General features: G+C 39.3%; 1 protein-coding gene across 1 annotated transcript in view; it reads left to right on the top strand.

The window, feature by feature from the left end:
- The window catches only part of PREX2 (phosphatidylinositol-3,4,5-trisphosphate dependent Rac exchange factor 2), a 268503-nt gene that overhangs the window by 147489 nt on the left and 95211 nt on the right, over positions 1–25803 (top strand). The window contains exons 21-29 of the mRNA XM_074987109.1: positions 1268–1385; positions 2659–2843; positions 6969–7130; positions 12693–12915; positions 13300–13507; positions 17305–17484; positions 22642–22736; positions 23762–23844; positions 24195–24285. Of these exons, the coding sequence (XP_074843210.1) occupies positions 1268–1385; positions 2659–2843; positions 6969–7130; positions 12693–12915; positions 13300–13507; positions 17305–17484; positions 22642–22736; positions 23762–23844; positions 24195–24285 (1345 nt within the window). The remainder of the gene's footprint in view (positions 1–1267; positions 1386–2658; positions 2844–6968; positions 7131–12692; positions 12916–13299; positions 13508–17304; positions 17485–22641; positions 22737–23761; positions 23845–24194; positions 24286–25803) is intronic.

Raw genomic sequence — 25803 nt, 5'->3', positions numbered from 1 at the left:
TTTTCCGGTCTTCTGGAATCTCTCCTGTCTCCCATGATTTTCCAAAGATGATAGATAAAGGCTCAGATATCTCCTCTATCAGCTCCTTGAGTACTCTAGGATGTATTTCATCAGGCCCTGGTGACTTGCAGACATCTAATTTTTCGAAGTGATTTTTAACTTGTCCTTTTTTTATTTCAACTTCTAACCCTACCCCTTTCCCACTAAGCATTCACTATGTTGAGCATTTCTTCATCAGACTTCTCAGTGAAGACCGAAACAAAGTCGTCATTTCCAAGTTCCCTGTTACTGTTTCCCCCTCCTCACTGAGCAATGGCACTACCCTGTCCCTGGTCTTCCTCTTGTTTCTAATATTTTATAAAAAGCCTACTTGTTTCCCTTTATGCCTGTAGCTAGTTTGAGCTCATTTTGTGCCTTAGCCTTTCTAATCTTGGTCCTGCATTCTTGTTTGCCTATATTCATCCTTTGTAATTTGTCCTTGTTTCCTTTTTTTATACGATTCCTTTTTTATTTTGAGATCATACAAGATCTCCTGGTTAAGCCAAGGTGGTCTTTTGCCATTTTTGCCATATTTTCTATCTTTCCTACGCAGCGGGATAGCTTGCTTTTGGGCCCTTAATAATGTCCCTTTGAACAACTGCCAACTCTCCTCAGCTGTTTTTCCCGTTTTGCTTCCCATGGGACCTTACCTACCAGCTCTGTGAGTTTACCAAAGTCTGCCCTCCTGAAATCCATTATCTCTATTTTGCTGTTTTCCCTTCTTCCCTTCCTTAGAATTGTGAACTCTATAATTTCACATACATATAAGGAGAATGATTTAGAGGCAAAGCTGGTGCGTTATGTCCCCATGGCTGGTATTCAACAATCAATGCAAGCTCCAGTACATGCACAGCAGGTTTACTGAGATAGGTGATAATTTTGTTGTTTTTATAGCTACCTGTCATAACACAATTTTAACTGTATTAAAATAACTTGGCGTGCTTTTTATTGATCCACAAAACACAGTGTAACCACACTACATCCACTGTTACAAAAGTGAGTTGATCAAATCTCTTATCAGGACAGCATGTTTCCCAACAACTGGTTTTAGATCAGATCAGTCTCAGTCTTCTGTCATTTTCAATGTTACTGTTTGTTTTCAAAATGAAGTGCAGATAGGAACTGATAAACATCCTGCTGACGCAGAGCAAAGACATAACTATCACTTTGCAAAAGCAGTGAAATGAGGCAGCTTTGATTATACATGCAAGTTTATTTTCTTTTGTAGCAAGATTCCATACAGTGGATATATAACAGCATAGAGAGTGCCCGGGAAGATCTTCAGAAAGCAAGTTCTAAACCCTCTGGAGATGAGGGAGGAGATGCCTTTGACAGCAAAGTGGAAGGTCTGGTCTTTATTTTTAACTTGTCATTCTTTGGAACTTCTTTCTGTTAGGAAGGAACATAGAAATTTAATTCTCACTAGGAAAACTGAAAACATACTATAGGTTTTAATTTGCCTATGTACAATTTCTTACCTCACACAGAGGAGTTAAAAATATCAACACCCTATGATACTGGGCAAAGGAGCCAAACTGTACTTTAGGTCTCAGAAATTTTGTAGTGTGTCACTTTCATGAAAATTTTATTCATTTGTATTCATAGGACTTCTTATCCTATAAAATAGCTGGTTAAAATTCATACATCATAAAAAAAAAAGTTGGGGCTAATTAAAATTAATCCAAAGCTTGAGTGAATCCAAATTAATGAATCAACTATTTTTCAGGGTACTTCTCAGGCATAAGTTATGAGTAGAAGGATGATTGTGAGAATGATAAATAACTGTATTTCTATTGATTTGTATGGACAAATGCTGCTCTCAGTGCAGTATGTGTGTTTCTGGAGCAATTAGAAGTCCTGTGGCACCTTATAGACTAACAGGATTTTGGAGCATAAGCTTTTGTGGGCAAAGACCCACTTTGTCAGATGCATTGGAGTGGGGGTAACAGGGCAGCCACAGGACTTCTTGTTGTTTTTGTGGATACAGACTAACACTGGTACCCCTCTGATACTTTCTGGAGCAAGGTATTGTAGGCCTGCTGATGGGGAGCGAGGGAAAGAGCGCAGTTGCCACAGGGCCCAGTGATTCAAAGCAGTGGCTGGAGCTCCTGGCCCTTTTAAGCTGCCAGTGGAATCCTGTGTGATGCGTTCTGCAAGTCTCTGAGGGCTGGGGCAGGTCCCTTTCCGCCCAATGCCCTGCCCCTTTCAGGGGCACAGAGGAGGTCATCCTCCCCACAGCTTGTCTAGGGGGATCTGCGGAAGCAGTCAGCCTCCTTGGATATTGGTATTAGAATTCTACAATTTTGTAAGGGCTTTCCAACTTTCTATTCCCGTCTTCTGCTCCTGCACCCCCAGTTTGTAAGAAAAGCTGCATTTGTTCCTTTACAATCAGTGGGTTGTGTCATATGGCTATTGCAGCTGGCTTTCTCACACATCATCTAACCCAACCTTTAGTTAGCTCCAGGCCTGAGTTTGAGTCAGTTGGGATTTCTTGATGTTCCTTTCAATAGAAATGATCAAAAAATCATTACTTCCTTCGGATCTACAATGATTGTTCTTTTATTTTTATTTAGATTGAAAGCAGCCAAAACGGAACTAATTAAATGTTCTTTTCTCTAGAAGTAATTGATAAGTTTAACACAATGGCAATAATTGATGGGAAGAAGGATCATGTGAGTCTGACTGTTGATAATGTTCATCTGGAATATGGAGTGATTTATGAGTATGACAGTACTGCTGGAATAAAATGCCATGTGGTGGAAAAAATGATTGAACCAAAGGGCTTTTTCAGCTTGACTGCAAAGGTATGAGAGTTGTGTAGAAAAAAATACATTTTTATTTGTATTAATTTTGTATTATACTTAATTCCACTGAAGTCACAAATATCTGTTATGGATTGATGCAGTGATAAATGTTTTATTCCAAGCCTAATATTTGCAGGTAACCTTTTTCCCCACTGATATTTTGCATCACGATTGTTTACTCAGCAAAATAATTCATGGTCATAAATTGCATGTCTGAACTCAAAAAATGTAAAATAATTGAGAAGTCTCACTTTTTCTAGCAAAAAATTTCAAATAAGTTCAGAAACTTCTTGTAATTGAATCATTAAACTTTTTGAAGGAATTGTCACATAAAAAGTGATCAAGGCTCCATATTGAAATGGTCTGTCACATGGCTTCCAGAAATGCAGGTAGAACTTTCTCAATTTAGGCTTCTGTGCACTCACAAAAGCAGATGCCTAGCTGTTTATTTTTGCACATACCTCCCTCCTAATAGAAACAGAAAAAAATGGATCTGTGAAGATATGGATCGGGGAATGGTAAACAAAATATTGCAGCTGTTTTGGAAATTTTCACTAGTGTACTTCCAAGTTGCAGAAGTGGGATCTCTTATTAATAACATGGGAAAATGGCTTAATTAAAGCTGTTTCATTTTACATCTGTTAATTAGCAATTCATGTGGGAATACAGCTTTTTTAATAATTCCTGTTTCATCACTTATGCAGTTGTAGGCAAGGATAAAAAAAATTAAAGCCAAAACTTTGTAGAGTGGATTCAGTTTCTGTGAGTTTTCGTTTCACTAATTAAATGATTGAACTTCAAGGATGTTATTGCTTGCTTTAATAATAGAGTATGCAGAAGTGTTTGTAATTCTAGTAATTTTTACTAATTTTATATTCTTAGATTTAATTTTTCTATTGCCACATGCTGCGTATTCATAACTGAAAGAGAGGTTCCAGAACACTGACTTGTGTCTTCAAGAGTACAATTATCTCATAAGCTGTGTCTGCACGTACATTCCTCCTTTGAAAGAGGAATGCAAATGAGGGACATAGGAAATGCAAATGAGGTGCTGATTTACATATCTCATGCCACATTTGCATAATATCTTTTCGGAAGAGATTCATTCAAAAGAAAAAAACAGTGTAGATAGAGCTCTTTCCAAAATAAACCCTGTCTTTGAAAGAACCCTTATTCCTAATTTTTTTTTTTAGGAATAAGGGTTCTTTCAAAGATAGGGTTTATTTTTGAAAGAGCCCCTTCTACACTGCTTTTTCCTTTCGAAAGAATCTTTTCTGAAAAGAGATTATGCAAATGAAACATGAGATATGCAAACCAGGACCTCATTTGCATTTCCCATTTCCCTCATTTGCATTCCTCTTTTGAAGAGGAATGAACGTGTAGACTTAGCTATACTGAATTGAGACAATTAAGGAAGTGTTTGCAGATCGTCTAGGAACACCTGTGTGCTGCAGATGGTGGTGGTGTTTAATCATTGAGTTTGTCTTCCTTTTAAAGATATATTTTCAAGTAAGGTGGCTTGTAGACTACAGACAATGCCTGCCCAGCTGGCGCATGTTGGAAGAGAAGTGTAGACAGTGAGGCATAACCTAGGGGAATAAAGTTTCCTGCACACTGGAACCCTAGTGTATACCCTATGCAACTCTCTGTCCTGCTGCCTGTCCTTGGCCTAACCTTTCCCTATTGCCTTTCTGCTGTTGGAGTCATTCACTGCCACTTGTCGCTGCATGCCACAATGGAAAATGTTGATGCAGATGCAGTCTGCCTTTTAATGTAGCTTGGAGATACATTAATTGTGCCTATACTCTACATGCTTTCAAAAGCTGGGCTTGATTCTTAATTGGACTACACCTTGGGTGCGTCTACACTAGGAACTAACTTCGAAGTTAACTTTGAATTTAAAAGCTACTTTAAAGTAGCCAGCAGAGAGTCTACACACGTTTCCCCTTACTTTGAAGTTAGCTTCAAAGTAAGGGGGTCCAACTTCAAAGTCCTTACTCCATTCCTGGGAATGGAGTAGTGCTGTACTTTGAAGTTTAACTTTGAAGTAGGGTGTGTGTAGATGTTCAACTTCGAAGTCTGTTGCTAAGCAACTTAGAAGTTATTTTTGTAGTAGATATGGCCCTTGTACAAGTTATACTAGAACTCAGCACTTTACATTTTCTTAAACTGATGTGAATGACTGTATGAAGTGTAGATTACAGTAATCCCCTGATTTACGTGGAGGTTGCATCCTGGGCAACCTCCGCATATATCAAATTTTGTGTTAATTGGGGTGAGGGGTTGGGGAGTTCCCCAGAATTCTGCTGGCTGTGGGAGTGGGCAGCTGGGGGAAAAAGTTTGGGGGCAGCCATATGACCCGCCTTCTCCCAGCTGTGGGGCACACATCTGCTTGCAGCATGGTTTCTCCCAGCTGGGAGAAACCACACCGCAAGCAGTTGGGTGCCTGCCAGGGTCTACCAGCTGGGGGAGCCAGGGGCTGGCGGGGGGGGGGGGTGGCATTTCAATTTGCACTTAACTCAAGTTAATGAGAGTTAAGTGCAAATTGAAATCACACTTCTAGAGGGTTTACTAAAGTGGAGAATCAGATTCCCTTACCCCCTTCCACTGTCTGTCTTGTGGGATGTTAAACAGATAATATAATAGTTTAAAATGTCACGATGCTTGGTGAAATTCTAACTCGAAATTTCAGAAGGTGGTTTTACATTCTATTAACCTAATTTCCTTTGCACTTTCAGATGAAGATAATGCTTTTCTTCGTTTTCTTCTGTGTGTTGCTTTACAGTGTTAAGTAGCTGTATATTGCTTGTCAAAAGCAGCTGTGTTTCAGCAGGCTGGAGAGAGGCCATTTCTGCAGTACTTTTCCTACACTGTGGAGGGATGAGGTTTACTTAGTTAAAGTTTGTAAAGCGGTCAGAGTGAAAGATAACATAGTTATGCACAGTTTTACCATTTACATATATATATGTACATATATATAAAATGTGAACAAAAGCTGTTTTGCAGAAGACTTGGCAGCACTGTTTTAAAATAAACTTTATTGTAGCAATAGGGTGTATCTACACGAGCCCCCTCCTTTCGGAAGTGGCATGTTAATAAGGGAGTTCGAAAGATGCTAGTGCAGCACTGACATGAATATGCAGCGTCTCATTAACATAATTGCGGCCACAGCAATTCAAAAGTGTCGCTTTCAAATTGCGTGCTGCCCGAGTTGCCAGGGCCCTTTCAAAGCAACCCCCAGGACTTCGAAAGCCCCTTCGTCCCATTTGTTTTGGGAAGGAGAGGCTTTTGAAGACTGGGAGGTTGTTTTGAAAGTCCCCCGGCTGCATGGACAGCATGCGATTCGAAAGTAGCACTTTCAAATGGCTGCGGCTGCCATTATGCTAATGAGGTCCTGCATATTCATGTCAGCACTGCATTAGCATATTTCAAACTTCCTCATTAACACATCCCTTCTGAAAAGAGGGGGCTCGTGTAAACACACCCATAGAGAAGCAAACGTTTTGAAGAAGAGTTTTGCATTATTTATTAGTTTTGTGGAAACAGAAACTTTTAATTATGACCAAAGCAACTGGAAGTCTTTAATTTACTGGCTGAGTACAGTGAAAGAGTTGTACCTTAATGAATATGATGTCGGCTCAGCTCACCCATTCTGAACAAATTGTAAAAATGACCGAGCTGAGTGCTATGTATGCTGATTGCATGAGTCACTCTCACATATTCTGCTGACAAGTTAAAGTATCATTACAAATGTTGTAGCTGATAAGTCAGCATACCATAATATGTATATTTAATTGGAATAAATGCTTTCCTGCTGCAAATGTATTTTAAGAGTAACATAGTGGTTATACAAATAGCAAAAAAAGAAGTCCATAAACATTTGATCATGAAACAACTGTATATAACTTGTATAGTCAGAGTGTCTATTACAAAGACAAAGAGCTACTAGAGGAAAACTTTTCCTCCTGAAGCATCATCCTTTCTAGCTATGCGGCATCCCTAAAATGTGCAACTAGGGGCAACTAATTTTCCTGTTTTTCTGCTTGTAAATATCAGTTCTAGTAAGCCATGTTCATTTTAGTCATCTAACTTCATAATGTACTGCCGTTGTCTTTATTACTACAGATTCTTGAAGCACTGGCAAAAAGTGATGAGCATTTTGTGCAAAACTGCAACAGCCTGAATTCTTTAAATGAAGTAATACCCATAGATCTCCAAAGTAGATTCAGTGTCATTTGCAGTGAGAAAATTGAGCATATATACCGAAGAATCTCTAGTTATAAAAAGGTATGTATCAGAAAAACTATCTTAAAAATCTGTTATTTCCTTGTTGTGGAAGAATCAGCAAACATAATGGCCACGTCTACATGGGCACCTTCTGTCCAATGAACTGGGCTTCTGTGACAAAACTCACAGAGCGTCTAAATGGCTAAGGGGCTCTGTCGAGAGTTTGTCGACAGAAGTGAGCTTTTTAATTGGCAGAGTTATGCCTCTGCCCATTCAGGAATAAAGTCTCTGTTGACAGTGTTTAATCAACAGGGTGATTGAGTAGATAGCTCTTTTGACAGAGAGGGCTTCCAGTTGTCAGCCAGCCCTGTTTGCAGAACTGCCATTCTGCTGTTCTGTTGCCAGAGGGCAGTACAGCCTGGCAGTTCTCTGTTGACAGAGCAAGTTGTGTGTAGACGCAATCTGTCGACAGATGTTTTGTCGAGATTTCTCTGTTGACAGTTACTTCTGTCAACAAACTGCCCAAGTAGAAGTGGCAATGGCTACGTCTACACTAGCATTCCTCTTTCGAAAGAGGCATGCAAATGAAGGAAATCACACAGATTTACATATCAGGCACCTCATTTGCATATTTTTTCGAAAGAGTTTCCTTTGGAAGAAGAGCAGTGGAGATGCAGCTCCTCCGAAAGTTAACCCCATCTTCAAAAGAGCCCTTCTTCCTAAAGAAGAATAGGAAGAAGGGGTCTTTCAAAGATGGGGTTTACTTTTGAAACAGTCGCGTCTACACTGCTTTTCTTCTTTCAAAATAAACTCTTTTGAAAGAAAAATACGCAAAAGAGGTGCTAGATATGTGAATCTGTGCCTCATTTACATTTTTGATGTCCTTCATTTGTGTGCCTCTTTCGAAAGAGAAATGGCATAGCCGAAAGAGACATAGCCAATAAGACCCATCCACAACTATGAGCACCTAAACTGAGTAACTGCACAATTATATTCTCCCACCATCTGGGAGAAAAACCTCAGGGAACTTCTTTACATAAATGTTTTTAGCATGTGCCCTTCACGATGCCATTCATTCGTGGGTTAGGTTACATCCTCTCTTTGTTTTATTGAGCATATAGATAATAAACATCTAGGTAACCTGAAATTCTGTGTGTTTCCAGTTAAAGACCAAGCACTCTTGTGAATGCCGTTAATCAATCAAGTGAATTTTCAGAACTTATCTGAAGTGAAGTGATATTAAATTCTCATACTGAATATTAATTTTAAATCTAAAGTTATCATTTAAGTCCTCACTTGCAGGCTGTATCTTGACACAAAGTTTTCTTATCTTTCCTGCTGACATACTGCACTGTAAATTACCAGACAGCTGTTGAATAATTGTTGAGCTTCTAAAAATGGCAAAAAGTATATTTCATATTGTAAGGAACTGAGCAAACACATTTCTTGCATGTGGTTTGTAGTTTCATGCTTTTTCTGCGTAACTAGTTAAGCTAAGCTAGTCATAAACTAATCAAACCTTTGCCTATTCCCCTAAGGGAACATGCATTCCTCTCCTCCTGACCCTCTAAGTTCCTCCCTTCCCTAGCCCAATTATTTGCAAATTGTGGGGCCAGTCTGAACTAGGCTTGTTACCTCTCCTTTGAACTGTTTGCATCCTTTGTCGTCTGGATCTAGAATGTGAGATTTGCAAATTAGCGTGTTCTGGGATATCACAAGCAAAAATTCAAAATAGAGGTGAGAGGCTTACTGTGAACTCTCATGGATGCTGCTTAGTTCTGTGAAAACTGGGGAAGAGATGGAACAGAGGTGTGGGCGGGTGGTCACTTCATAGGGGTAAGACTGCTCTCCAGTGCAGGTAAAACCTTGTCCTTCTCAAACTAGCACATTAAAAATAGCGGTGTGGCTGTAGCGACACAGGCGATGGGTTGGGCTAGTTGCCCAAATACAGTCCTGCCCAACTCCCGGGCACATAGATGGGTGGCTAGGTCATGTGACCACTCATGCTGCTGTAGTCATACAGCTATTTTTAGAATACTAACTTGAGCAGAGCTGGAGTGTGTCTGTCTACTCATGCTAAGAAGCACCTTCATGTTTCCGGGTAGACATACCCCTAGGACATTTGGCCAGTATAAGTCTAAACATCCAGACTTCCATATGTTTAGCTAAATTGAATCTCAGGCTTCTTGAGATGGGAATATCACTTATTTCAACCACTCAGTCAGAAATGTTGTTTAGAGGTTAGGTAAATAGTAGCTGTCTTGTATACCTTTTTTGTTTCCTACTCTGAACTGAATGTGATGTAGAGCAGTGTTTCTTAAACTTTTTGAGATCATGGAACACCAAACAATAATATTTTAATGCAGAACACCTATGAAAATTACCTTCAAAAATTGTAGTCAGACCAAAAACCCATTTTGTTTTTTCTGTATATGTTGCTGTTTGTTGAAGTAGTTTAATCAGATACCATAGCAATGAAGATGTAACATTGTATCTGGTTTTAATAACAGAAAATGTACACCATCAGTGTATTTTTCCAAATGCTGACGGCACACCTGCAAGTTGGTCACTGAGCACCAATGTTCTTTGAAACACAGCAGAAGAAACACTGATGTAGAGTCTCACTGAACAAGAATGCAGGATAAGAACAGTCAGTTTGAGTTTAGACTGAAGAACAATGGCACAGCCATGGTGAAAAGCCCACACTTTCAGGGACCTCAAACACACCCTCACCAAAATCAATAAGCAGGTTACAGGTTTACAGTTTAGCTCTTAATGATTGTGAGAAACACTGAAAGAGTGTTCACATTCCAGGAATAGATATGCTTTTTTTTTCTTTTGGCAAGGTAAATGTAACCATAGTAACAAAAGTCTCTTACAATGCCTTTGCTTTTTACTGCAAGTTTCACTGTGAAAGTTTGAACTCTATAAATAGAAACTCAGTGGCTTTCTGCAGTTCCTGTTGTTTCAGAATATTTTGCTTGTAATAGACTTTGTGTTCAGTACTATGGGGACCAGATGTTTCTCAATACATCTATGAAAAGAGGTTTGGCCTTGACTTCTGACCTGATTAAATCATAACCAGGCATTTGGTCTCTGTGGAACAGGATGTGTGGGAGATTCAAATATGACATATGCACTGCTTGGAGGAACATTTTTACCATTAAATGTTCTTAGTGCCTTCTTAATTCCTGTTACATTCCTCAGTTTTAAACAATGCCATAGTTGGACTTCTTGTAATCTCCAGGATCCTGTTCTAGATACAAATATTTAAGTGTAATTCATTAGTTGTACAGAAATGTTTATCAGTCTTATGCAGAGTCAGTAGCATCACAAGTAAACACACATTTGAATCCCAGAACATAAAGCTATCACTACCATATGGGGGTATATGTGGGGAGGGAATACAGCTTGACGCAGTAGAAAGATATTTAAAACCAGATAATCCAGCAAATGTACGTGGACATTTAATTGTATAAGCACTTTGAAAAGTTATTTTAAAAATATTCTGATGGCTGAGCCTAATGATCAGCATTGTTTAACGTGGTACACTAAAAGCTCTGTTATTTGATGCTCAGTTAACCCGCCTTAACAAATACAAACTTTCAGTCTAGTAACTAGGATTAGTATACGGCCCAGCATGTTATGCAATTGCAAATTCTGCACTCTACTTTTATGCAAAAGAGGCAGAAGACAAGGAAGCAAGGTAACATCAGTGATTTTTTTCAAAATAACAGCTTCCAGGGTGTAGCAAAGTGTCATTGTAAATTCAGCTCAATCTCCTACACTTCCTACATCTCAATGATAATTGATGTTGATGATCATGGCCCTGAGGCACTGCAAGATCCTGAAGTGCCTTCTGAATAATCAAAAATGAAGTTAAGTATGTGGTAAACTCTTTCATACACAACATTCTATCATCCAGAACTCTCAAATAAATGGCATTTTAACCCTAAGTAAATTATAGTTACAATTTCTAAAAGTACAATATAGTGAAAGTAAATACAAATAAATACAGCAAATACAGTATAAGTTTACAGTGTACAATACTGTTGGTAAATAAAGTACTCCGTATACATTTTTGTTTGTTTCTTAGTATCTAATCTTAGTATCTAATCTTCTAAAAGTACAATATAGTGAAAGCAAATACAAATAAATACAGCAAATACAGTATAAATTTACAGTGTACAATACTGTTGGTAAATAAAGTACTCCATATACATTTTTGTTTGTTTCTTAGTATCTAATCTTAGGTTTTTTTTAGTGTTATGCATTGTATTTCCAGCGATCTGGGTGTATGCCAGGCACTGCCCATAGTGATACTAGTGTCAGAAAATAACTGACTATATACAAAACTTTACCTGTATATATCTAAGTGCCAGCAGTGCCGACAGCCATTGGAGACCTGGGGGGACATGGGAGGGAGGCGACCCGGATCCCTGCCCCTTCCAGGCATTGGACCAAGGGTGGAGGGGGTGGGGCTTAGGGCAGTCACCCCTGACCCGCCCCGCCCTGCCCCAACTTCATCAGAGACATGTACAGAGTGGCGGCACAGTGTTCTGCAGTGTTTCAAAGAGCCCTGGAGCTCTGGCCACCATGGTTGCTATTTTGGCAGTAGCCAGAGCTAGAGCTCCAGGCCCCTTTGAAATGCTGGGCCCTGAGGGAAAATGCCCTTTTGCCCCTCCACCCCCATGTCAGTGGGCCTGCTAAATGCTTCTAGAAACCACACTCTGCAGTGCAGTACTACTATTGGGGCTTGTCTACACTACCACCTTCCTTCAAAGGAAGGATGGTAATTAGGGTGTTGGGAGTTTACTAATGAAGTGCTGCCGTGCATAGGCAGCATTACATTACACAAATTGACTCCCGCAGCAACTCCAAAGTTCTAAACTTCGAAGTACTGACACGCATCTAGCAGCACACCCGCTGGTACTTCGAAGTGCCCGGGCAACTTCCACGTCTCCTTAATCCTCAAAATTTTGAGGAGTAAGGGGACTTGGAAGTTGCCCGGGCACTTAGAAGTACCGGCGGGTGCACCGCGGCTAGACGCATGCCAGTACTTCGAAGTTTAAAACTTTGGAGTTGCCGCGGGGGTGAATTTGCCTAATGAAGTGCTGCCTATGCATGGCAGCACTTCATTAGTAAATTCCAAACACCCTAATTACCAACCTTCCTTCAAAGGAAGATGGTAGTGTAAACACAGCCTTGGATTAGTGAGCATCTCTAGAATTTTATACTTTGTTTATTTTATTATATTCCAATTCTTTGAAAATTGGTATTCCATTGGTAAAGTTTGACTCTCAGAAAACCACGGTATTCAAACACAGGGAACCCCTATGCTTTCTGGAGTTCAAAAGCCCAGGATTTCAAATCAATCTAATACTGACACTTTGAAAAATAAATGTGTTAAATCCTCATCAGAAATCTATTTCTAATTTGAAAAAATAACCATAATTTGCCTGCAAAATAAAAACCTAAAATCAGAAAGAGTTCCTCACTTCCTCCCAAAATGGAAATTAGAATGTTTAGGTAGAATGCTTAAATCCTCTTTAAGCTGCGTTTTCCAACTGGTTACTTATTCACAGAAAACTATTAATTTGAACTTTCTTCTCTTTCTTCTAGTTTTCACGAGTGCTAAAAAATAGAGCATGGCCTACCTTTAAACAGGCCAAGTCAAAGATCTCACCTCTTCACAGCAGTGATTTCTGTCCAACCAACTGCCATATCAATGTAATGGAAGTCTCTTATCCTAAAACCTCAACTTCTCTGGGTAGTGCCTTTGGTGTGCAGCTAGACAGCAGAAAGCATTCTGCACATGAGAGAGAAAATAAAAATAGTGAGCAAGGTAAGGCAGCATTTCCATCTAAACTTGAATGAAGACTATCTTCAAACTCACCTACTTTATAGTTTTCAGATTTGGCACTGGACATTATTTCAATATTAAACATAAGTGCACTCCACCATCTGTTTATTGTTAATATGGATTTTCTTATGAATTTATAAGAAACACTATTAATAAATGTGTATTCTTTTCTTTGTATTAATTACGTGGCACACTAACATGCAAACTTACATAGCCCTCCTTTTTTCACAAGACTAGGTTAACCAATTTTTCCACATTTATACTTCCAACATTGAATTATAGATTTCACTTATAAAGTAATTTTTACCGAGATAAAAAAAGGTGTTGAAATATAGAAGTTGTTAATCCTATTTTCATCACACCTAGGTAAACTGAGTCCAATGGTTTACATACAACATACCATTACCACCATGGCAGCCCCTTCAGGACAATCACTAGGTCAACAGGAAGGCCATGGTCTGAGATATCTGTTGAAGGAAGAAGATTTAGAAACACAAGATGTCTATCAGAAATTATTGGGCAAATTGCAAACTGCACTGAAAGAGGTGGAAATGTGTGTTTCTCAGATAGATGAGTAAGTAAATGATACCATCTATATATACTTTTAATGTTCCTGTAGGATATATTGATTAATCAAATGACGGCATTCCAAACTATTGATGCATAAATTTACCTGTTCCAATTGAACCCATCTGAATGTTGTTGTATGAGATCAGCAGATGCCGTCTCTGTTCGTATTCAAGCAGAGCTACAATAGTCCAATGAATCTTAAGTGCAGGCAATATTGAACTTTATCTTTTTTTTTTTTTCCTGAGCCTGACATAGTTTTTTTTCACTTTGCTTCATTGTTTTTCCCTTGGAAGTGGAAACACTAACTGTGGTTGGGGAAGAAGCAATATGATATCCATGTCATCTTTCTGACTTCACTAGGGGTCAGCTACATTTGCCCCCAATTTCAAAGGGGTATGGTAAACAGGGTGATGGGAGATTACTAATGAAGTGCTCGGTGAATATGACTAATTGACCCCCTGCGGCAACTTTGAAGTGTCAAACTTCGAAGTGCCAGCGTGCATGTAGCCGCGGGCACTTTGAAGTGCCTGTGCTACTTTGAAGTGCCTTTACTCCTCAAAATTTTGGGGAGTAAAGGCACTTTGAAGTAGCGTGGGCACTTTAAAGTGCCTGTGGGCTATATGCATGCCGGCATTTCGAAGTTTGACACTTCAAAGTTGCTGCGGGGGAGAATTGGCCTAATGAAGTGCTGCATATTCACAACAGCATTTCATTAGTAATCTCCCATCACCCTGATTAACATCCCACCTTCAAAGTTGGGAGCAAGCGTAGACCTAGCCTAGGAGAGAAAACAAAAAAACAAAAAAAAATTAGTTTTGTGCTACTATTGAGTGGCTTTCAATATAAACCTAAACTTGATTAAAAATACAAATAATAGATTTGTAAACAAATAAATCAGATTCATTTAGCCAATAAGACCTAATATTCCATGATCTGGGAGTTGAAATATTTGGAACTAGAATAGCTGCTTCCAAAACCAATAAAGTTTTCTAAGGACTGCTCCTTGATCAGTGGTTAGGAAGAAAAATACCATACCTCCATTGGAGGTAAGTAGTATATTGTACATATTGTTTTCAAAGGGCTACACTGTGTTTTTTTTCTCCTCCTCTAGATTTATGCTCAATGGTGTAATAGATTTGAAATTGTCAAATGAAAGTAAATACATCTTAGTGTTTGGAAACAAATGTAAGGGATACCTTTCCACTCTTCATGTCTTTACACATAATTTAACTAATTAATTTAGCAAATCAGAAATAAAATCTTTTAATTTCTGGGTGAGCACAAAAATAAAGCAGCAATATTATAAAGACTTAAAATGGCCAGTATTCTTTAAAGTTATAAAATGATACGTTTTCTGTAAGAAGGCTCCATTAACATATTAGTAGTTTCTGGTTACCTAGGCTATCACAATTTTTCCTCCTGGTCCCTAGAGTTTGAATTAAGCCTCAGGGTCTTCTGAGCTTTCTTTCACATAAGCATGAGCATGCTAGCTATAAGAATATATAAATTATGTCAGTCTCACAGTTTCAAACATAAACAGATATTCAGGGCAAAAATCTATTTCACAGCATTTAAGATTAGGGATGGAGGAAGCTATACAAAAATCTTTTTTTTTCAGAAGCTCTGGCTGAAATCCTGGGCTTACTGAAGTCAACAGCAAAACTTACATTTACTTCAGTGGAAACAGATTTCTGTGTGTGTGTGTGTGTGTGTGTGTGAGCGCACGCATGTGCGAGCGTGTGTGCATGCGCGAGCGAGCAAGAGACAGAAATTATGCTTAATATATAGTACAAATCATATGCTGCTAGTGATACAACAAATAAACGTTATAAGGATAATCTACACTCAGAGTAATAATGTGCCTCTCAGATTATGATCTTGAACCTCTGAGGAACTATTAAATCTCTGTCAGTTTCTGAGGCAATATATTACTACTGTTTGCTCTAAGATTTGATGGTTTAACATTGAGGTTCTTTTAAAAAGTGTTACATAGCATGACTAAACCCACCGTGTCAGTGAGATTCTCAGTATGAAGGAAAATATATTCATTCATTCATAAAAAAAAATCACTTCCCCTCCATGGCAATCAAGTAAGGTGTGCTAATTTGGGGAACAAATCCTTAAACAATAGTTTGGGATTGCACTGATTTCAAGTAGATTATATTTATCACAGCAGTAGAGAGTTTATTAGTCTGGTGCTGATACGGTTCCGTAGCTAAACTAAATTATTAGGTCAGTTATTATCTTTTTGGTAATGTTTAGAATTGGTTCTTGCTTCCTTCCTCAGTTCGTTTTGATAGATAAAATGCCTTTAGCATCAGCGATTTATTGTGTAGGTAGAGAATATAAAGAAGGGAAAATATATAAGATGGCTTTTGAAAAATCAGAGGATATTTCTAGTCTCACACATACATGTGTTTCACAGTTGCTGTTTGCAATTAAAATTTCAAATGTAAAGATATGATGTCACCTACACTTGTGCCCAGACATACGTTTGATCTTGAGTTAGAAGAACAGCACTTGCCAACGCTGTCAGGCCAACTATGTTGACAGCTGTTATTTAGCAACCACAATATAAAGATACATTTCAAATCTTTAAAAGTATTTTTGAACATAGTTCAGCAACTGCTGGTATAAAAGATAGTTTGAAAGGACTTGTTGCAGATCTATAATGCTCCATCTCTGTGCTTGTTCAGATGTTATTAATGTTGAGTTTCCTTTGCATTTTTGATTTCCAGTAACTGGAATTAAAATAACATCATATGCGTTACTACTTTTCTTAAAGTGTGTTAGAACATGCTTTTCACAGGATGAAGATACGTAATTACATAGTAGCACGACTTCCACTGTGGAATTTATACCTGTCCAGGTGGCAGCTGATTCCATCAGGTTTCAAATGGTGCTATATGTAGAGGCTTGTGGAGAAGTACCATAGACTCTCCAATATCTGTCTTTCTCTATTAACCAGACAACCAGCAGCCACAGGTCCAGAAGAAAGCCATCTTACTTCTGGCTGCTAGATGGCACCTCAGCCTTGTGCTCGCTCATTCTCTAAACTATGTGATTGTTTTTGATTATTCAGTCTGGCCCTAATCCCAGTTAGATAAATAGTGTTGTGCTGTAATCAAATGAGTAAGGTGAGGTTCAGAGGTGCTATACATAAACATCACGGCACAGCACTACCTAATAGGCCATGGCAATTCAAGTGATACATGACTTTATCTGCCCAGTTATAGTGTTGTGGTCATTAGAATGTTGGTGAAGGTACAGACTTGATCATAATATTTCCCAGAACCCGTTATTAGAGTAGGACAGCGTGACACATGAAAACTAGTAATTTGGGTACTATAACCAGTTAAGTGAGTAATTACCTGTTTTGCATGGAGAAATGTTTATTGCAGTTAATTTATAAGTTTTACATATGCAAATCTATGGTTTATGTTTATAAGTAGTCACCAAAGTTCAAGGATATACTATGGTAACTTTTTTCCCCCAAGAAGATTGAGTTAATGCAAGACTTATTATTTTGTTTAGCTTTGATTGAGTCATGATTTTGACTCACTACATTTTAGTTATTGTTTTTATACATTAGTGTCTTTTTTATGCTGTAATTGGACATAATTTTAAATGCACATAAGCCTGACCTAAAACCAACAGGTTGTGTGGTATTTTATATGGAACAAGATAACAGAAGAGAATAACGGTGAAATGTAGTGTTGCATGTTGGATGATGATAATAATTACAATCAGTTTACTTTTGAAAAAAAATGATTCATCCTAATTAATTTTGTCACATTGCAGCCTTCTCTCTTCAATAACCTATTCTCCAAAATCAGAACGTAAAACACCTGAGCCCTTAATACCAGCAGACAGTGATAATGAAAAGGGAGAAAGGAGTGGGAAAAGGGTGTGTTTCAATGTAGCAGGTGATGAGCAGGAAGATTCCGGTCATGATACCATCAGCAACAGGGATTCATACAGGTAATTTTACTAACAATCTTTTTATTGTTTCAGTCTATTGCATACAGCAACATAATGTGCAGCAGTATAGATTTTTAAAATGGCTTCAAAGAACATTACAATACATTGCCTCCTGTAAAGGGAGAATTTTATAATTTAGCACTCAAGATTATAATAATAGATTGCAACTTGTTATAATACAAGTCTTGTCCTGCAATAATTACTGGAGAGGGACTTTTACCAGAACTCTAGATCTGAATATCCCCAGAAGCGCATAGCTAGAAATGTGGATCCATTTTCCAGGTTCTGATTCAGGCTATTTCTACAGTACATTGGGGATTGATGTTCTGAGATCAGTCTACTGGCTGTTGATTTAACAGGTCTAAAGGCCCTCCGAACAACTGCAGATTGCACACAGTAGTCAATCCTTATACTTTACACCCTGACAAGAAGAGGAAGGTCAGTCAATGGGGGAAGTTTCTCTTGTTGTCCCCCTGTGGTATAGCCTCTACAGTAACTCAACCTAAGTTACATCGACCTATGTATCATAATTCAACTTTCTGCAGTACAGATAGTGTCCACCTGCTGCAGAACATAGAAACAGACAATTTTGGCTATGTTTGCCATTTTGGGTCAGATGCCAGATCTAATCTCAATAGCCGTGTCTACACGTGCACGCTACTTTGAAGTAGCGGCACTAACTTCGAAATAGCGCCCGTCACGGCTACACGCGTCGGGCGCTATTTCAAAGTTAACTTCGACGTTAGGCGGCGAGACGTTGAAGTTGCTATCCTCATCAGGAGATGGGGATAGGGCCCTACTTCAACGTTCAACGTCGAAGTAGGGACCGTGTAGTCATTGCGCGTCCCGCAACTTCGAAATAGCGGGGTCCGCCATGGCGGCCATCAGCTGAGGGGTTGAGAGACGCTCTCTCTCCAGCCCTGCGGGGCTCTATGATCACCGTGGGCAGCAGCCCTTAGCCCAGGGCTTCTGGCTGCTGCTGCTGCTGCAGCTGGGGATCCATGCTGCATGCACAGGGTCTGCAACCAGTTGTCGGCTCTGTGGATCTTGTGTTGTTTAGTGCAACTGTGTCTGGGAGGGGCCCTTTAAGGGAGCGGCTTGCTGTTGAGTCCGCCCTGTGACCCTGTCTGCAGCTGTTCCTGGCACCCTTATTTCGATGTGTGCTACTTTGGCGTGTAGACGTTCCCTCGCAGCGCCTATTTCGATGTGGTGCTGCGCAACGTCGAAGTTGAACATCGACGTTGCTGGCCCTGGAGGACGTGTAGACGTTATTCATCGAAATAGCCTATTTCGATGTTGCTACATCGAAATAAGCTACTTCGATGTAGGCTTCACGTGTAGACGTAGCCAATAACAGTTAAAGACCTGATTAAAAATCTGAACCTCAACAATTTAGCTCTGGTAGCATCCCAGTCCAAACATTGCTGAGTCATCCTATTTCTACTGCTAACAGTAATAAAACTTTACTATGGAATTAAAATATAAAATAATTTGGAAGGAAAGTAGTAGTCATAGCGACTGTGGTATTTTTTGTGTAAGGCATTTACCAATACTTAGGGTGAAGAATGGATTATGTAAATGCAGTTGATGTATCTTCATTTTAACCTTATTTTACAATTAACAAAAAATTATTTTTGTGTTACTGATGTCAAAAAGTAAAAAAGTCTCCTAGAACAGTAGCATCCTGCTTTGTTATTTGAAGATCCACTTCATGAGCTAACATTTGGCTACTGCAGCAGGGCTCATGTGAGTTCGCAGTTTGGTGTCTAAAGTAGAAGGAACAAATTGCTTGTTAGATCACCTGCTTTAGTGTGATCCCAGCCTTCTGCAGTCTAACATGCATGTAAAAAAGCAAAACAAATAACAAAACCAAAACAAAACAAACAAAAAGCCCTCAGAGTCTCATGCACATAATACTGATCCTTAGTTCAACTGTCTGTTATTATGACAATGGATTTTTTTGAAATATATAGTGTAGTTAAATGAATAACCAGTAAGTTCCAAGAAGTCAATGTAAAGGTAACTGAAATGTTAGAAAAAAAGACCAAACCCTATCTGTGTGAGAGCAGACAGTAACGGAAATGTATGGCTTTTTCATCTGAGCACATTAGCCCTTTGTGTTCTTATGCAGACTTCTGTTTAACACGACAAAACAATGCATATGGTGAAATATATTACTAAGAAGTGGTTAAATTTAGTCCAGTTTTAAATGACCTCGGTGATGAGTTTTCCATCAGGCTCTCTCTGTAGACTTTTCCAAAGCCTGTCAGAGCTCATCACTGGAAAACACCTCTCAACATCCAGCTAGAAATTCTCATTACCCTTAGGGACTCCATGCTAGGAACTTGCCATTATCGGCCTGGTTTCAGTAATGTGGTGGACAATGCCCTAAATTATATCTCCTCCATACCATCCAAAAATGTTCTTCCCTCTCCGTGATTTTAACCTTTTAATATACAGTTTAGCTCTATTTTGTATGTTCTGTCATGCACAGAATGAAGTAGGCCAGGGGTCTGCAACCAAAATAGTGAGAAGAGACTCTTTTTTTTCAAATTCAGTTATAAAACCAGTACTTCAAGAGCACAATGTACATCAATACGAGACAGACAGTATCAGTTAGAAAGTTGTTACCCCCGTCTCCAGGCTTCACTCGCCTCAGCCCCCAAATCTGCACTCTATCCACAAGGGTTACCCCCTATCCCACAAACCCACTTCCCCAACCCCAGGTTTAACCCCTTCAGCCCCAAACTTGCCCCCCACATCTCCAGGATTTGCCTGCCTCAGCTGAGGAGCTCCTCATGCTGCTGCTGCTCCTCCATGGTTGCTGTCTCCCACCTGCTCCCAGGGTGCTCCCCCTCTCCTTCTTTACTGCATAGCTGTGCAGCTCCAACAGGGACAGGCTCAGCTACCCCTTCCCCCAGCTCTCCTGCAGGCTGGTGTCCCACATGTGGAGCAGCTCCCTGCCCTGACGGCTTCCTCTTCCAGGGCTCGCTGCCCTGCTGGTTTCCCCCCACTGCAGTTGACTGCTCAGCAGCTCTGGAGGCTGCCACCGCTTAAACAAAAAAAATCTCAATTCCACTTTAACTGCAGGCATTGTTTAAGCAGTGGCAGCCTCCAGAGCCACAAGTGGAGTCAGTGGTAACAGCACTTGGAGCCACAAGTGGCTCCTTAAAGAGTTGCATGTGGCTCTGGAGCCACAAGTTGCCAATCCCTAAAGTAGGACATGCTTTTGGAACTATGCAGCCATTTAAAATTAGTGCTTTACTAGAAAAGAATTTAGAATTATAGGCTGTGTCTACACTTCCCTCCCCTCCGCTAGGGGCATGGTAATGACCGCAGTGAAAGATGTAAATGAGGTAGATTAAAATATCTCATTCCTCATTTGCATATTCCTGTGAGATCTCGCTTTCAGAAGATCCCCTTCCGGAAGCAAAAGCTGCCATGTAGACAAGATTCCTTCGGAAGGAAACTGGGGTCGTTCCGGAAGACCCCTTAATCCACACACATTTGAGATATTTTAATCCATGAGATATTTCAATCTGCACCTCATTTGCATCTTCTGCTGCACTCATTAACATGCCCCTTCCGGAAGCCGGGGGGGCAGTGTAGATGCAGCCATAGAGTTTAAGGCTAGAGGGCCCACCCAATCATCTCGTCTGACCTCTTATGTATCACAAACTGCCAACCTGCCACCCCAGCCCCTCCCTTAGCAACCCCAAAAGCCAGAATTAAACCAAATTATTACAGCTCTCAGGAGACTGAGCTATTACGTGACTCAGGAAGAGAATAAGAGGGGCTGGTTTACTTCAGCGCCTATGCCTCCACATGTAATGGCAGGAAATTGTGTGGGAGGTACCTACATGATGAGTTTATTTTACATTCATGGGACATTGTGGACTCCTTCTGTTGGATAATTACTTTAACACCAAAAACACTTACATTTAAATCAAATACTCTATTGCTGATTAGATCGTATGGCTGACTTTGTTGCTGCTACAGCCCATGGGTTCAAGTCCTTTTGGAAATAAGTTTACAACAGTCTTAGATGTTTCCCCCTCTCAGTGTGATATGGGTGAATCAATTATCACTCATTATATGGAAACACAAATTTGGGTTAAAAAATGTTCACAAACTGTACAGTGATCTCCACAGTACCAAGAAGTGTGGAAGTGTCCATATAGTCAGATTCAGGAGAAATAAACCCCACTATCAGTGGCACCAACAGCCACTGTGTGTCCAAGGCACAAGGTTGGAGGGGGCCTTGCTTCTTACCCCCACACATGCTCCCTCATAGCTGCACCTGGAGTGGCGGCACAGCACTCCGTGGTGTTTCAAGGAACCCAGAGCTCTGGTCATCACCATTTCTACTTCAACTGCGGTAGTGGCTGGAGCTCCAGGCCCCTTTGAAATGCCAGGCCTCAGGGGCAATTGTCCTTTGTACACTGGCCGTCGGTGGGCCTGCCTACTGCTTCCACCAGCCCTCTGCTTAATACACACAGGACTCCTGATTGTACAACTGAGCAAAGTTTTATACTCACAGAGCAAAGTTTTATACTCACAGAGATGGCCAGAGAAGTCTCTGGAGCTTTGTGCAAGTGCAGAAGTCCACCTGCACTTATCCCATTGCAGGGCGGGTAGCTCAGAAGGATTGGCTGAGAAAGTTTTACAAAAAGAGAAGAAAAATTGTCATTCTTAATCTTGTTTAATTAATTTCTAGTGCCATTATTAATTCTAGTTTTCAAGTCATAAGCCAGCATGCTTCACCATTTATAAAAAAATTTGGGGCAGGTGTACAAAATTTAAATGGGGAGGAATTAACACATTTGAAGTCACATCTCCAAACACAGCCACTCATCTGCATGAAAAGTTACTTGTTTTTTATGTGGAACTGTATATTTTCAATATACAGTTACTTGTTCAGACACAGGAGATAGGGGCAAGTGAAACAGATTTTCAGGTAATCTAGCTCTCAGAGATGTAACAGAAAAACATAGTAGTTTCTGAATATTTTATATGATGTTGTAAACTAAAGTAAAGGATAGAACAATGTAAAAGACCTCAGCAAGAAATAAATTGATGGAAAAGGAAAAGCACTGTACTTTTAATGCATTGATATAGTACCTGCACATCAGAACACACTAATTTTTGTTTTTCAAGTGATTGCAATAGCAACAGGAACTCCATTGCCTCATTCACCAGCATTTGCAGTAGCCAGTGCAGTTCTTACTTTCACAGTGATGAAATGGACTCAGGTAAGGTTAAAAAATAATTTACAAATTCCTCTATTAGTTCTTCTGGAGATAGTTCTTACAGTTTTATTTATAGGCATGTTTGTCTTCATCATGATAAGTGGCAAGACTGTAACATTTCACTTCTGCTTAGAGAATGCTGGGCTTTGAGCCTTTCTGTGTAACAAAGCCAATTTGGCAATCCTACTGAAAATATAGATGTCAGAGACTAATTTTAGCCACCTTCCCTCTCTGGCCTGGGCAAGGGCATTATGCTGCTCAAAAGAAGAGAAACTGTATGTAAACAGAGAATTTTGTCCCAGAAGACAAGATTTTGCAGACAAAATACCACTGTAAACAAGTGCTGGGGAGACTGAGCCCACAGAAAGTCATGTTCACCATAATGTTCTAGGTCAAGGTTAAACAAATTGAATTTAAGTAATCATAGATGCTAATTCTTTCTTATTTGCTGCTTACAATTTTAATGCCATATTTATCACTCTTTAAAAACTATTGGACTATCAAAACCATTTCTTCAACCATAGCAATAAGATTGTGAAATATTTGGTGTGATCTTTATAAAAGTGGTATGTAAGTGTATTCAGTCACTGTGGTCTAGGTTGTATAAATAGCTAGGTGACAATTCAGCAGTCTCTTAATTTTATTTCCAGAAAATTGTGGTCTAGTTGGTAGAACACAGATCAGGGACAGATGATTCCTAGGTTCTTCTACCAACTTTTACAATATGACCTGGGCATTTTGCATAAAACTTCCGGTTCTTAGCTTATACAACAGCATAAATAATCCAATAGTTATGTACTTCATAAAGGGTGAAGTGTGATTTATTGTACAGATGCTGTTTTGTTGCTGTTGTTTATTTTTGCTACATTATAAAACTAGTCTACAAAAGAATCCCACTGATTAGTGTAAACTGTTAAATACAAAATAAACTAAAAGCAGAATATCCCAGAATATCCCAGATCTGTATGATTTTGGAAAGTGTGCTGAGACCTGAAGCTAACAGTGCGTTTAAAATATTTTACACACAGGAGATGAACTACCCTTAAGTATTCGAATTTCTCATGATAAACAGGACAAACTCCATAGCTGTTTGGAGCATCTTTTTGGTCAGGTATAATATTTGTTCTTACACTTACTAACAGCATTGATCTATATTGAAAGCCACAGGGAAAAACTGGGTGCAGCAAAAGTTGGAGTTTCCCTGCTGCTTCTGTTTTCCACTGTTTACTTGAATTATATGCATTTCCTTTTTCCTTCCCTGGGGCTACTGACCCAGAATTTGAGGAGAACAGTTCCTGAGACTTAACCTAACAAATTTTCTAGCTATAGGCAATATTTAAATTAATTAAGAACAAGATAAAATAAGCATTTTTCACTATTCCTATTTTCTCATTTAGAGCAGATTTTTCTAAAAATTGCTATGAAAAAGAGAAGTCACTCACAGAACTTTGATCCTAACAGGTAGACTCCATTGTAAATCTTCTGAAAGGACCAGCAGTAATGAGGGCCTTTGAACAAACCAAGTTCTTCACTCCAGGGCGAGGACTGCAAGGTAACGTTTAAAGCTAACAACAATAGGTGGCACACAGACACAAGACTCATCTGTATGAGTATATAGGATTTGATGTGGAAGTTGAAGAACACTCTGATCTTTTCTGTTCATCTTACATTCTGGAATAATTACTATTCAAATTGTATATTACATAGATATGCCTGTTCTTAGCTGGTACATTTTCACTTTGCTTGCATAAGCCATTTAGATTTTTCTTGAAAGTCATGCTGAAATTACAGCCTCTGCACTGAATATAAAATTGCTGAGGCTTTGAAGCAAAAAGCAGTTTTAACATATTACAGTTGTTCTTATCTGATTCATATCATTTCTGTCCTAGCAACTGAAGCTCTTTCTGACTATATTTAACTATTTATGTCTGTGCTTTTCTATTTTTGTAGATATTTCTTCCTGTAAAATTGTACTTCATAAATAATAAGCAACACTTCAGTGTGAATTCTTATTCAAAATATTAATCATTTAAAATAATTGGGTGTAATCTGAGTACACAATCCTGCTGAGAGTTATGTACATGATTAACTTTGGGTCTGTATCAGTGCTTCTCTATATGTAGGTTCAAAATTAATCATGCATATCAGTGTTAAGTCTAAGCTTAAATGTGCTTGAAGTGTTTGCAGGATTAGAACCATTTCACAGGATTGATACACTTCTAAAAATTGGTACTCAAAGGCTTTTTGGGTGAACTCAGTTTAAAAAAAGACCGTGTGGCTGATTGAGAAATACAACTGAATGATGTGTGGGTAACAGAAATAATTCTATTGTAAAATGCTTTGGTTTCTGAGTTAGACTTAACATATACAACTTTCAACAAATAAAATGCATTAGTTATAGATAGAAGTCCTGTGGCACCTTATACACTAACAGGTATTTTGGAGGATAAGCTTTCGTGGTCAAAGATCTGCTTCGTCAGATGCATGAGCTGGGGGTGGGAGGGTTTCAGAGGAGGATTTAAAGAGGGAGTCTCACTCAAGGGGAGGGCCAGAGTTGACAAGGTCTGTTGAGTCAGGGTGGATGTGGCCCATTATTGGTAGTTAATGTGGAGTGTGAACATCAAGAGAGGAGAAATCAAGTCAGTTCAGTCAGAGGGGATGTAGCCCATTGTCAGTTGCTAATGTGGAGGTGTGAACATCAAGAGCAGAGAAACTGCTTTTGTAATGGGCCAACCACTCCCAGTCTCTGTTCAATCTTTGGTTGATGGAGTCAAATGTGAAGACTTACAAATGTGCAAGTAGGTACAAGATATGAAGATAGATTTTTGAAGATACAGACTAACTCGGCTACCTCTCTGATAATTATAGATAGTCATGGTCAGATCCTCAGCTTCCTTAAATCAGCATAGCTCCACTGAATCCTTCTCCTCACTGACCCTGCACTGAGTCTTCTTCCTAATGAATATTCTCATTCTAGAACCTTTTAAGTTGTTTCTAGGGAGTGATGGGTATAACCCACAGGTGACATTTATGTCCACCAATATTTTTCATTTTTTTCAGTCTGACTGTC

Source organism: Carettochelys insculpta, chromosome 2, assembly GCF_033958435.1.
Source record: "Carettochelys insculpta isolate YL-2023 chromosome 2, ASM3395843v1, whole genome shotgun sequence".
Classification (NCBI taxonomy): Eukaryota; Metazoa; Chordata; order Testudines; family Carettochelyidae; genus Carettochelys; species Carettochelys insculpta.
The sequence above is the reverse complement of the archived record's forward strand: the minus strand, read 5'-3'. Positions and strand labels throughout refer to the sequence as shown.